Here is a 14,023-nt window from a genome sequence, read left to right on the forward strand (position 1 = left end):
ATAAAATACACAAAATGCAAGTAGAAGAAGCATCAAATCAGTGAATGTCCCGCCATAACCAGCAGAGGTTTATAAATACCCATAACCTTAGAAAATAAGGTAAAAGTTATAAAGACAAGATAAAATGTGTGGGAGCCATGACCAAGCAGAGAACTTTTACCAATATATGCATCTTCTCCGTCCAAATGAACCACTGCAGCTTCCATTGGCCTGCATGTTGCAAAAAGAAGTTGGTTAGTTCACACACAATCCTGAAAAACTACGTTGAAAACAAATACTGAAATTGATGCAAACTATACCTTCTTGTGATAACTATAGCCAGTAGGGGAAGGACTACTGTTTTTTAAAGAATAAAATAAAAAGTATCATCAAATTTAGCTTTTCTGAATCACAGCAACCAGAAACATCTAGTACTTTCCAGCAGCGGCAGCCCCCATGAGCTCTTCAGCTTCTTCCAGCTAAATGTCTGCAACTTCTTCATGGACTTCAAATGTTCAAGGCTGGAAGCTGTTCTAACTCGTATCATTCGAAAACGTGTAGTTTTCGGAACCGAGCCAGTGCTCTAAATTCTCTATGTTCTTCAGCTTCTCACACCCATGTATCTGCAACACCTCCAATGACTTCAGATTTTCAAGGCCTAGTAGCTCTTCTAACTCAGAGCAGTAAGAAACGTCTAGTTTTCGGAGCTGGGTCAGCTGCTCCAAACCCGGTATCCTCGTCAACTTGTCACACATACTTGCGTTCAACACCTCCAAGGATCTCAAATGTCCACAGCCCTGCAGCTCTTCTAACTCAAAGCAGTTAGAAACGTCTAGTTCTCGGAGCTGTGTCAACTGCTCCAAACCCCGTATGCTCGTCAACTTCTTACACATAGTGGCCTTCAACACCTCCAAGGACTTCAAATGTCCAACGCCTAGCAGCTCTTCTAATCCAAAGCAGTAAGAAACGTCTAGTTCTCGAAGCTGTGTCAGCTGCTCCAAACCCGTTATGCTTTTCAGCTTCATACATCCAGATACCTGCATCACCTCCAAGGACTTCAAATATCCAACGCCTAGCAGCTCTTCTAACCCATTGCACAGATGAACGCGTATTTCTCGCAGCTGCATCACCTGCGCCAAATCCGCTATGCTCATCAGCTTCAATTTAGGACATCTGTACAATTCCAGTTTTATGAGTGCATTTGGCATTGTTCCAACCTCCAACAGATCTTTACAATCCCTGATGTCAAGATATTGGAGGTTGGGGCAAACACCGGTAGGAAATGATACCTCTGATATTTGTGTTTTGTGCAGTTTCAAGTATTGGAGCCGAGGCAGGCACCTCTCCAAATTACTCAATGTTCTTTGTCCTCCTGAGTCTGTCAATGTTTCACTTTCCCCTTCAACCGCTTTAAAATGCAGTTCTCGTAAGGAACAGTCTTCCACTATCAACTCAACCAACTGATTCAAGAGGAGAAAGGAATCCGGCAAAAGTTTCAAACTCCGGCAGCTTCGCAGCTCCAAATACTTCAAGTTCCTTAGGTCACGTCCAAAAGAAGGCGGCAGCGCTTCTAAAGAAGGGGTTTTTAATGACAACTTTATCAACTGATTCAAGAGGAGAAAGGAATCCGGCAAACGTTTCAAACTCCGGCAGCTTCGCAGCTCCAAATACTTCAAGTTCCTTAGGTCACGTCCGAAAGAAGGCGGCAGCGCTTCTAAGAAAGGCGTTTCTAATACCAATTTTTCCAAATGGCTTGACTCTCCAGTGGCACTTGGCCATTCTTTTAAGTTTATAAGGCACAACAGTAATTTTTCCAGGGACCACTGATGAGCAATTTGGGGGGGCAACACTTCGATGCGCCATTGAGGGAGAGCCATGTATTCAAGCGTAATATTTCGAAAAGTTCCACCAGGGATGGTTAACAAATTGCAATCCCTTAAATTAAGATATTTAACCTTAATTAAATTCTCGAAGGATTCGGGAAGCCTCCCCAAGGCATAGCATTCAGACAGGTCGATGTGTTCTAGCCTCGATAAATTCCCGAAGGAGTCGGGAAGCCTCTCCAAGGCACTGCATTCAGACAGGTCGATGTGTTGTAGCCTCGATAAATTCCCGAAGGAGTCGGGAAGCCTCTCCAAGCCACCGCAATTAGAGAGGTCGATGTGTTCCAGCCTCAATAAATTTCCGAAGGAATCTGGCAGAGAACTCAAATTTCCAATGCGCAGAACCAAGTGTTTCAAGGAACGCAGATCACAGAATTCCTTTGGAATTTCGACAATACTATCCGACCATGAAGTCACCACCATCCGTTCCAGGTGCTTCAACTGCCCTATGGACTTCGGAATTTTAAAGAGCCGATCAGCACTAATCCGCAACTCCCGCAACTGCAAAGGTGCCTGCAGTATGTTCATGTGTTCCCATTATTATAAATATAATAGATGATTGTCCTCTACATAACCCTTCTGATTCATTTGAGTTCTGTGGTGCCCTATTAATAATAGCAAATAAACATACGAACCTTTAATTCTTGACAAATTTTATATTTACCTGCAAATCCTCTTGCCACAATGTTTCCAATTTATACCCCTCCACTTCTAACACCCTTAACTTCTCCATTGGAATATAAGGAGGGAGGGAAGAGCAGGGACAGTTGCGCCAGCGAAACCATAATAGATTTGGTGAGTCCACCCCCTCCAAAAGGCATTTCAAGTGATCTTCTTCCATGTCAATATCAAGAAGTTGTAAGTTCTTCATTTTGTAGCGTGAAAAGGATGCACGCTCATTATCCTCATCTGAGTCTGCACGCTCCTCATCTGAGTCTGCACGCTCATCATAATAATGTTCCCAACGTAACATTCTAATTCCCCGCACTTTGGTTGCTTCCTGTACATTTTTCAAAATCAATGACGAAGTAAGAAATTGTACCCGGATTTTTATTGAAAGGTCTATAGAAGATTGAAAGATTGACTACTTACAGAAGATTGTTGCAACAAATCCTCTATATGCTTTGTCCCACGCCAAAGCCTACACGGGAATCCCGGAGTATTAGCAAGATATCTCCCCATATCTCTGAGGTGATCGTGCATTCTTATACGATATTTCATTGGCCTCTCATACATGTCGAATGAATTCTCAACAATAATGTCCAATTCGACAAGGCATTTACTCAGTAGATTTTCAAAGCCGCGCGAGCCATTCCAACCTGACGCGTTCCATACTCTGATGGCGGTATCCCTGCTTTGTCCTATGAAAAAGCAGGCAATGTCTAAGAAAATCTGTTGTTCCTCTCTCGGAAGTGCATCGTAACTAATCTGAAGGCTCTTTTGTATGTCATGGGGAAGTGCTTTTCTAAGTTCCTCCAATTCATCTTCCCAGTAAGATTTATTGGTGTTTCCATAGAGAAGCCCCCCAAAGACTTTTAAGGATAAAGGCAATCCATTGCAAGCCTTTAAAAATTGATTAACGAGATCTTCAAATCCCGGCAATGGATGGGGCTGGCTGAAAGCATGCGAACAGAAGAGCTCTCTGGAGCGTTCTGTATTAAGGCCAGTCAACTTATAAATTGATGGCTCTTGTACTCCTGACCTTGTGAGGACATTCTTGTCACGGGCTGTGATTAAAATTAAGCTACTATGGGGTAGAGGTAAGATACCTTTATCTGTAACCGGCAAAAGTGCATATACTTGATCCTGGTGATCTACATCATCTAGAACTAGCAGGACTGGAGCAGATAAGACTGAGAAATGCTTCCTGAGAATCTCTAATCCTTCATCCTTGCTGTCTATTGGTTCCTCAGATGCGCTTAAGTCTTTCAGAAGTTTTCTCTGCAACGAAGGTATAGAGATTTTAACATTTTCTCGTACATCAATTAAAAAACAGGATTTACTGTATCTTGAACTCTTTCTGTTGAAGAGTTCTTTAGCCAGCGTTGTCTTCCCCGCTCCACCCAAGCCGGTGATGCCAACAAACTGAACTCTTTCACTGTGCTGGTGCAATGATAATTTCGTTTCAAAATCTTCCACCTTCTCTTCCAAACCCGTGGGATATCTGGCAACATTCAACTTTTTTTTTCCTTTTTTCAATACAACTTCCACGAGCTGATCCAGTAGTTCCCCTTCATCGCTAGTTATTTACAAGAAAAATAAATATAACTATTAATAAGATTATCAAATAAATAAAACTATAGCTAAAGTATCATTTTCATAGTGCATTTTGTATTCAAACTAAAATAGGAAGAGGGAGAAGAGTCGAGGTCCTTACCCGTTAAACCCCTCATCCAGATCAAACCCACTTATGTCTGCAACCCGTGAAAGAGCGTTTCTCCAGTTCTCGATAGTTTTGGAGTCGTAACGGGGTTCACAATCATACTTTCTCTTCTTTTCGAGATTGCGTAGAGATGTAGCATAGACTCCTTCACCCTGTGTCCTCCGAAGTTCAGTTGGCTTTACATGGTGAAACACTGGAATAATAGGAGCCCCCGACTCCAACATGAACAGAAGCTCGTCCAGGCACCATTGTGAATCGGCATATGTGGGTGAAAAAATTGCAATCTGGACGGACGCGGTTCTGATAGCGCCTTTTATTTGACAAGGAAAGTCTTCTCCTTCTTGCAGTTCCTGGTAGTCGAGAAAAACTCGCAGTCCATAGGAAATGAGCCGGCGGTACAGATGACTGGCGAAGGTCTTCTTCACGTCTGGCCCTCTATGGCTGATGAACACGTCGAAGCAGCTATTGTTGTTGGAATGAGCAGCGGTGGAGGTGGAAGCAGCCATTGTCGAATGAAAAATAGAAACAGAGATTGGAAATTCTCCGATGATCGATGAGATCGGATACAAATTGGTAAGGAGGGCCTGAGTTAAAGAGTTTCCGAAGGGCAGATGAGATGGATACAAAGCGCAAAGGAGGACCTTAGTTAAGAGTGCTTCGAAATGGCGGATAAATTCGAGGGAGGGTTGCAATGTAAAGACTCTGTTTTTGTGCAGAAATGTATCTCAACATTCACTACTCAGTTGAATACCAGCGACCGGGCTAGAAAAGAAAATGTTACCGTTACCAATCCGTGTATTTCGACGCGTTTTTACTTGACAATGCGTAGAGTTAGATTCACTATTAAACGTGTGTCTCTTTACCTTAAATGATTCTTAATTCTCACTTTAATATCCAAAAATTTAATAAATCATCGTTTATATCATATTTTTCTTTACCTTTAAAGATTTTTCATTTTTACTTTATAACATGTGATAGTTTTACCCAGGGAACAACGGTAAATACCATAGTTACCAAGTATTCAAACAACATCAATACTTTTCGATACTTGCGACTAAATTTCTTCTAAAACCAAAGGAGCATTGACTATTTGTGAGCAACACATAAATTGGACCAAAATCATCACATGTGCGGGGCTCCACACGCAGTATACTGTGGGCTGCGCGGCGTATGCTCTGCAACTTTGACACGCATACAAAGAAAAAGGAGAGAGTAGGTTAGATCAAAACTCTCCAACCAACCGCATAAGGACACAGATTCATATTAAAAAAGTGAGATGGTCCAACCCACCAACCAACCGCGTAGGAAAGGAATTTGCTTTACAAGTGCCCGTCGCCCTCTCAAAATCAAAAGAATATTGACTCTTTAATGTTAGTTCTTTATATATTCCACCCGTTCACACTAATCTATTTTACCCTCTACTTTATAAATCTTTTTAATATAAAAATATAATTTCCTTTATTTTAAATTCTTTTTAATATAATTTAAAATTTCCTATCATTTTCTGCCACTTTCCTTTCCATATTCAAACAATAATGATCTCTATGAATTTCACAGGGAGAAGATCGTTTATGGGAGCAAATCAGATCCAATGTTGGAATATATAATTCGTATTTGTTTTTTTTCTCTTTAGAAGTCTTTTTTTCTATTTTGTTTCCTAAATTTATATGTGGTTGAGATATTCTTTTAATCAACACATTGTGTATCCAAGATAGTTTCTCTATCTTGAGATAACACTTCACTTATTTATTTGTAACATTATTTAATTAATGAAAAATAGATTTTTCTTATGAAACATGATATCGAAGCTACAGGGCTGGTGAGTCAAAACCAATATACTTTGATAACTGAGTGAGTGTCCAGTTGACGGAAGAGAGGTCCCCTAGTGGCTGGTGTGAAGAAAGCCTTGTATGGTGAGGAGGCGGAGCAGCAGCATAGATTTTTTTAATTCTATTCACAGTCATCATCGCTCTTCTTGAAAGAAAAAGAGCGTTGATCATCACGGATCTTAGAGGAAAAATCATGATGATTACTCATCTCCTTACAGTGATTTTCATCATCGCCCTCGAAAATTGCGGATCTCAGAGGAAAAATCGCGTCCGCTTGTGAAAAACCAAATTGCTAAAAGGTGACCACGTGTTTTGATGTCGCACCGAGGTGAAAGCTGCTGGTAAATTCAGTTGCGAGGTAAATTGACCTACAGGCTGACAGAGGTCGTGCCAAAGAGCCCTAGTGGGTGGTTCTGCATTTTTTGTTGTTGACAGCATAGTGGAGGCGAGAGAAGCGTCGACGCAGCAGGCCCAAGGCTGCCTCCTCCAACCCCCAATGTGCTCGAAACAAAGGAGGGTGATTGTTATCCTGACTACTGCAGAATGTCTGAAATCTGAGGGCGATTTATACAACAGAGTGTTGTTGGTGAACCCGACGTGAAAATTTGTCTAGTTTGTTGGTGAACCCAATGTGGAAATTTAACATGGTATCAAAGCCCGTTTAGGCCTAGGCCTTGGCCCCTTCCAGGCTGAGAGAAATAAAATATAGATATATTTGTATTGTTTTAGTATTTTCTTTGTCCATTAGATATTTGCATGTGAGAATCAATCCCTTTGCCATAAAGGACCAACGTTCAAGTGGGAAGGTTTGCTGGTGAGGTGGTGCGATTGCAATGACAATTAGAAATGTAAAGAGGCAGTGAGCCGAATGTAAATTGAGTCGAGTGATTGAAGAGATGGAGTTTCTGATCATTGGAACTGTCATCCACCGTGCAACGTCTAAAGTGAAGGAAACTGTCATCCATCGTGCATCATATAAAGTGAAGGAGCATTGTTCGATTTGAGACTTTCCGACGAGCATTGAAAGAGACGGGTCCTCGTCATTGTAGTTGTCATGTCAACCTATGTGGGGACCAGTTGACCCGTAGATTCTCGCGCGGAGAACTTCCTATGTGGAAGGATATGATAAGACTTCAATCGGATCTCTGCTTCATCAAGCTTGTCTTCTGCATCTCTAACGAAACTGACGACAAGATGAAAGGTTGGTGAAGATCTTTGCAGATTGAGTTAGCGACTAAAGTGGAGAGTCGACGTGCCATGTGAGTCGACCATGAAAGCGGTTATGAGGAGCTATGGAACACTGTCGTGGAATGAAAGCAGATATTAGGAACACTGCCATGGAATGAAAGCAAAGCTGTGGAGAGATGTTTTCTTGCTCACTAGCGGTGCCCTTCTATAACCATCCACTCCTTCTGTCCAAGGTTCTTCTCTACTTATTTTTTCTTCCCGCTTGCAGGTGAGCAACCTTTTTTCTTAAGGATCCAGATTGGATTAGACCGGATCGACCAGAGAAGATTTGCATGGTACTAGTCGTGGAGTGAGCAATATGGAGAAGTTCTTGGGATTTTCCCCACAGAATTCGAATTCTAATTATGTTGCCTCCGATGCAGGCGATTTGAATGAGCTTAAGTATGCAGATTTTATTCTTTTTATGAATCTGGGAGTATTTTTTTCTGTGCACTGTAATCATAGTTGGAGTTTTTGTATGGCAGTAATGACAAGGCTTCCAAGGATGCCAAGATTGGCAAGAAAATGGGTGAGCTTCAGCTCGCAGTGCAGTTCATTTTCTCATCTCTGGTGAACATGATGCACAAGCTACTGCCATGGAAGAGGTGGTCACTCCACTCAGATCGGTTCAGATTGATGGATTGGTCATATTGAAAATCATAAAGCATTGCAAAGAATGTTCGACTGCTCTTGTCAGCGGGAAACTTTTTGGTTTGGATATTGGAAGCATTCTTGAGGTCACCAACTATTTCCCATTCCTGAGCCAGGGAGCGTAGAGGATTGTGGTGATTTGCTCGATTTACAAAACTTGAAGATGTTCGAGCTACACAAAATCTAAATGGGCAGATGGAAATTGTTGGTCGAATCATAAAGGTGTCAACGATCAAGTTGAAATGCAGGAGTTTGGGGCTAATGCTAATGATTTTAATGCTTATTTTTATGTCGTGTCATGGTATTTCTGGTTGTTATTGAAGTGACAGTGGTCTGACCAACTATTTTCACAATTTTGAGTGTGTGTTGGAACTGGTCATTCCAACAATACACAAATTTGCAGGATATGATGAAGACATGACACTGAAGATGTGATCCACGTGGATATTGGTGGCCACCTGCCAATTCCACTTAGACCCCCACCATTGCTTCTTTCAGTTTTTCAGTTTCCTTAATCGTAGCATAGTTTACTATTTTTAGCAGTTTTTTGGGTCCTAAACTTTCGGAGCCGTTTTGAGGCCCTAAATGAAGTTTTTTTGGAAATACACAGCCAGCAATTTTCTGTCTAAAATCGTCTTTTTTGTTGTAGTCCTCGGAGAGATCTTTCCAATAGGTTATCATGCGTGTCAAATGGAGATAATATGACCAAGTCGTGACCCCGGGAAGTTTGTTGTCCAACTCACCCCAACAGGGCCCATAAACTCTTGGTGTTACATCTCCTTGGGTTAGGGTTTTGGTTGTTTAGGGTTTGCTCGTATTGTTAAATAATAAAAAGGCCCTTGAACCTCATTGTAATGCAGTTCAAAGGCATGTAGCCACCACATTTCTTCTCAAAGATAAGCTACCATCGCCCTAGTTGGTTTATTTCCATTTCTATTTGTAAGCATATTTCAGTATTTTACATCAATAAAATGAAGTATTATTTCCGTTGCATCTTTGTGTTTATAGTTATCTCTATAATTTGTTGTATTCTTATTTAAATCCAGATCAGTGGTATCAGAGCGGTCTTCTTTTCTTCTCTGTTTTCCTTTGCATGTCCCCAATGAGGTGGGGATATAAGGAGTTAGGGCTTGAACTGGTCGAACCTTTACAAGACCAGCCTCACAAATCTTGACGACCTCCCATCGCAGATGAAAAGAAAGATGAGGGGGCAGGAGTACCTATCAAAATCTTGCTCGAAGAAGCCCTCGAGTGACAAAGGAACGCGATGATGGACAACTTTGCCCAGATCCTTCAACGGCTACTCAGGGGCAACACATCGGCTTCCAACAACTACTCTGGAAACACCACACCGTTTAAGGTACAAGTTAATTTTGAAATCCCCATATTCGAGGGTCAGATAGACATAGATGTCGTCGATAAAAGGTTAAATCTGTTAGAGGTTTATTTTTCTGTTCATGATTTTTCCAGTTGGGAAAAGATTATTTTCGCTCTTCTCAAAGCAGGCCCCAATGTCAAGGACTGGTGGGCAACCTACTGCGAGCAAAAGGATGAAAGTACAGGCTCACTATTTTCAGCCGCACCCACTTGGAATTCATTCAAGGATGCCATCAAGGAGAAGTACTACCCTGTCGGAAGCTATGAGGACCAATACATAAAGTGGACCATGTTGCGGTAGGAAAGGGACCAAGACGTGCTAGAGTTTACCAATATTTTCCATACCCTTCACACAAAGATGGGTATCAAGGATTCAGAGCATCATTTGGTACTCAAATACTGCGGCTGCCTGCATAAGTACATCCAATAAGAAATAGAATTCCTTAACATCTCCTCGCTTGGAACGACATACAGATATGCCGTCAAGGTTGAGCAAAAGTTTAAACAGAAGAGTGAGACTTTGGATCTATGAATCTAAAGCAAGGGAAAGGTGCCCCCAAACCATAGAACAAAGGACAAAGTCAAGGCGGGGCAGCCCAAGATAACCTGCCAAAGATGCAAGAAAAGAACAGTGCTGCGAAGCCGAAAAAGGACACGGGAAAGTAGTGTGAGTTCCATAAGAGCTCAACTCACAACACAAGTGAGTGTTGAGCCAACCAGTCAATGGTGGTTGAGCTAAAGGTTTCAAAATTAGATGCATGTTCCGACCTTGAGTCAAAACCCAACAAGGGGAATGATAAAGGGAAGCCAATTATCGATGCAGAGCCCAACACCACCGTTGCCACCACAAAGATCCAGAAGGGGGAACCCAAAGATCCAAAGGAGGAGGAGCGTCTCTTCCACTCCCATATGTGGGTAAAGGGCTCCCCGCTACAGTTCATTGTCGACAGTGCGAGCCAAAAAAACCTCATTTCGATAAAGGTCGTGAAATGGTTGGGCTTACCAACCACAACACATCCACAACCGTACACCATCGAGTGACTTCACCAAGGATGGCATCTTCACGTGAGCCAGCATTGTTGCCTTCCATATAGCATCAAGCCCTTCACGGATGAGGTATTATGTGACATTTCTCCCCTTGAAGTTTCTGATGTATTATTAGGACAACCATACTTATGGAAGTGACATGCTGTGTATGAATCAAAGCCCTGTGCTATTATTGTTACTTTGAGAAATAAGTTGTACAGGATTCAAAAGGTAGGACCGCCTACTGCCATATCTTTGGTTACTGCAAAAAAATGCAGTAAGCTCATTTCCAAAACCGGGAAATTTGTTTTCCTAATGATACGCCCTCAAGGAAAGAAGAAGACAGTGGCCACAACCTCCGGACAGGGCCCCTCCACACGACAACTACATATGGACAAGGTCGTGGAGGAATACGAGGACATCTTCACCTCCCCCGCAGGGGTTCCTTTGCACTATTAGGTCAAGCACTCCATCGCTCTGACCCCAAGTGCACCATTGCCCAATGGACCAATCTATCGGCGCTTCGTTCTAAAGAATGATAAAATCAAGAGGCAGATTCAGGAGCTGCTGCAAAAAGGTCACATCCATCTGATTTCATCGCCCTATGGGAGCTCGATCGTGTTGGTACAGAAGAAGGATGGGACTTGGAGACTCTGTATTGACTATCGGGCACTGAACAAGATCACTGTCCGTAATAGGTACCCGATCCCATGGATTGATGACCTCCTAGACCAACTGAAGGGGGAAAGATATTTTAGCAAGATCAATTTGAAGCCAGGATATCACCATGTACCAATCGAACCCTCCGATTTGTGGAAGACTGCCTTCAAAGCCAAGGAGGGCCTTTTCGAATGGTTGGTTATGCCTTTCGGATTGACGAATGCTCCTGCAACCTTCATGAGGCTAATGGATGACATCTTGTGACCATTCACCAACTCATTTGTAGTGGTATACTTGGATGACATCCTAATCTTCAGCCAAAGTTGGGAAGAGCACCTCCACCACATTTGACAGGTTCTCCAAACACTGCGGCAACACAAGTTATGTGACAATTTGGAGAGATGTACTTTTGGCATGACCCAAGTTCAGTATCTCGGATACATTATTGATGAACAAGGGGTGCATGTGGATCCAACAAAGATCCAAGTCATTCGAGATTGGCCATCTTCAACCACTATGACAGAGCTTCGCAGTTGTCTGGGCCTTGCCAACTTCTACTGCATGTTCGTGTTAGGATTTTCTCATATCACTTAGTCCTTGAGTCAAGTCACTAAGGGAGGAGCGAAAGCGAAATTCTTTTGGTCTGAATCTCAACAGAAAGCATTCAAAGAGTTGAAAGATCGCCTCTACTCGGCACTAGTGCTCGCATTACCAGACTTGCAACAACCATTTGGGGTCAAGACAGATGCCTCTGACTATGCTATTGGGGCAGTCCTTACTCAACACGGGCATCCAATGGCATATCACAGTGAGACACTTTCAGACACAGTCCAGAAATATCCCACTTATGACAAAGAGATGTATTCCATTGTGCAGTCCTGCCGACAATGGAAGCATTATATTTTGGGCAAGGAAACGGTCATCATCACAGACCACTGACCCTGGAGTTCATACAGACCCAAGGGAAATTGCAGAATGATTGCCATCAGAAGTGGTCCACATACCCGCAACAGTTCCATTTGAATATCAAGTATAAGAAGAGCAACACCAATAATGTTGCAGATTACCTCAATCAACCACCGAAGATGGCGTTAACCACTGTGCTCAACTCTTGTGGGCACGACACTTCTGATTGCCCACTTCTCTACAAAAGCGACCCATAATTCAGCCATACATACCAGACACTCTTGGAGGGTCAGCATGTTCTAGATTTTCACCTCTAGGATGCCCTGTTATGCCACCTGGGTCACCTTTGTGTTCCTTCAAGCGACCGTGCCAAGATGATTTGGGAAGCACACTACAGTCGGGCTGTTGGGCATTTCAGGGTCAAAAAAACAGTGGCAATGTAGCATAAGTATTTCTATTGGCCAAATCTTCGACAGGATGTCGGGAAGTACATCAGATCATGCACTGCCTGCGCCATTGCCAAATCGACCATCAAGAAGCAAGGCCTCTATACCCCGCTACCTACCCCTAGTCGACCCTGGGAATCCATCTCCATGGATTGCATGTCAGGCCTTCCTTCCACTAAGCATGGAAATGATTGTGTTTTTGTGGTCGTCGACAGGTTCTCAAAGATGGCCATTATGGCAGCCTACAAGAAGAATATCACAACAAAAGCCACTATTAAACTCTTCTTTGAACGAGTGTGGATACACTTTGGGATCCCATAGTCTATCATCTCGGATTAGGAGAGCAGGTTCCTCAGTACATTTTGGTCCAGTCTCTGGTTGATGCTAGACACCAAACTCACTAAGTCCATAGCCTTCCATCCTCAAACTGATGGCCAGACAGGGGTTGTCAACAGGACGATCGTACACACTCTGCTCATGTACAACTCAAAGAATCCATGCACATGGGACGAGAAACTCCCCTATGTTCAGCACAGGTACAACTAGGATCTCCACAGCTCAACTGGCCACAACCCCTTTTAGGTGGGCTTCGGATTCCAGCCACTATGTCCCATTGATGTGGCCATGCCATTTGCAGCTACTCATGCATATTCAACGCATTTATAGTCCAAAACAGATAAGGCAAATAGCTTCATTGAGCACATCTAACATATTCACCAGCAGGTCCATGACATTCTGGAGAAATCAAATGCCAAGTACAAGCAGCGACATGATCAACATCGGGTGTCACACAAGTTTTAGGTGGGCGACAAAGTTTGGTTGAATTTGCAAAAGGAACGCCTTAGCAGATCCTATCGGAAACTCAGACCACTCTGATATGGTCCTTACAGCATTACCAAGGCTGTGGGAGACAATGCATTTGAGCTTAGAATTACCCCATTCCTTGGCCTGCACCTAGTGTTCAATGTGGACTGCCTTCAGCCATACTTTCCACCATTACTAGACACATCCGACATTGCAGAACAACTCACACCCATAGAGTTAAATCCAGATTGCATGGAACAAGCTACAACTGATCGGATTATGGACACATAGATCAAGCACACTTGCCAGTAGAATATCCAACTATATCGAGTTATCAAAGCAGGCCAACTCCTTCACCAGGGCAAGTGGCTTATCAGGGACCAAGTTCAACAGAAGTTTCCTCATCTCATAGAGGAACTCAATGCAATGGGGACCATTGCTTCCTAAGGGGGGGCGGGGCAGGGGGGAGGGGGGAATGATCCAGGTGGATATTGGTGGCCACCCACCAATTCCACTTGGACCCGCACCATTGCTTCTTTCATTTTTTCAGTTTCCTTAATTGTAGCACAGTTTACTATTTTTAGTAGTTTTTCAGGTCCTAAACTTCCAGGGCCCTTTTGAGGCCCTAAACGACGTTTTTTAGAAATCTACCGCCAATGAATTTTCATCCAAAATAGTCTTTTCCATCGTAGTCCTCGGAGAGATCTTTCCAGCGAGTTATCATGCGCGTCAAACGGAGATAATATGACCAAGTCGCGACCCCGGGAAGTTGGCTGTCCAACTCACCCCAACGGGGCCCATAAACTCTTGGTGTTACATCTCCTCGGGTTAGGGTTTTAGTTGTTTAGGGTT

General features: G+C 43.0%; 1 protein-coding gene across 1 annotated transcript; it reads right to left on the reverse strand.

The window, feature by feature from the left end:
- Window positions 1-512: 512 nt before the first annotated feature.
- On the reverse strand, window positions 513-4,962 carry LOC149211427 (disease resistance protein Roq1-like). Its single transcript, XM_089388388.1, has 6 exons — window positions 4,240-4,962; window positions 2,955-4,101; window positions 2,527-2,862; window positions 2,110-2,375; window positions 1,577-1,965; window positions 513-1,432 (listed from the first exon to the last, which is right to left on the reverse strand). Exons 1-6 carry the CDS (start codon window positions 4,749-4,751, stop codon window positions 513-515), a joined length of 3,570 nt encoding a protein of 1,189 aa, XP_089244514.1. The 5' UTR covers window positions 4,752-4,962.
- Between the last annotated feature and the right edge of the window lie 9,061 nt (window positions 4,963-14,023).

This window comes from Pinus tabuliformis, chromosome 1_1 (assembly GCF_031772625.1).
Source record: "Pinus tabuliformis cultivar Carrire ecotype Pingquan chromosome 1_1, CPIR1, whole genome shotgun sequence".
Lineage (NCBI taxonomy): Eukaryota > Viridiplantae > Streptophyta > Pinopsida > Pinales > Pinaceae > Pinus > Pinus tabuliformis.

What these genes read in the sequence shown, in the direction of transcription:
- LOC149211427 (XM_089388388.1), bottom strand. Translation starts at nt 4,751, where the DNA reads ATGGCTGCTTCCACCTCCACCGCTGCTCATTCCAACAACAATAGCTGC. An exon ending in AATTGCGGTGGCTTGGAGAG is followed by an intron (nt 1,966 to 2,109) that starts GCTTCCCGACTC and finishes TGCCTTGGGGAG; the next exon opens with GCTTCCCGAATCCTTCGAGA. An exon ending in CCTCTTGAATCAGTTGATAA is followed by an intron (nt 1,433 to 1,576) that starts AGTTGTCATTAA and finishes ATCAGTTGGTTG; the next exon opens with AGTTGATAGTGGAAGACTGT.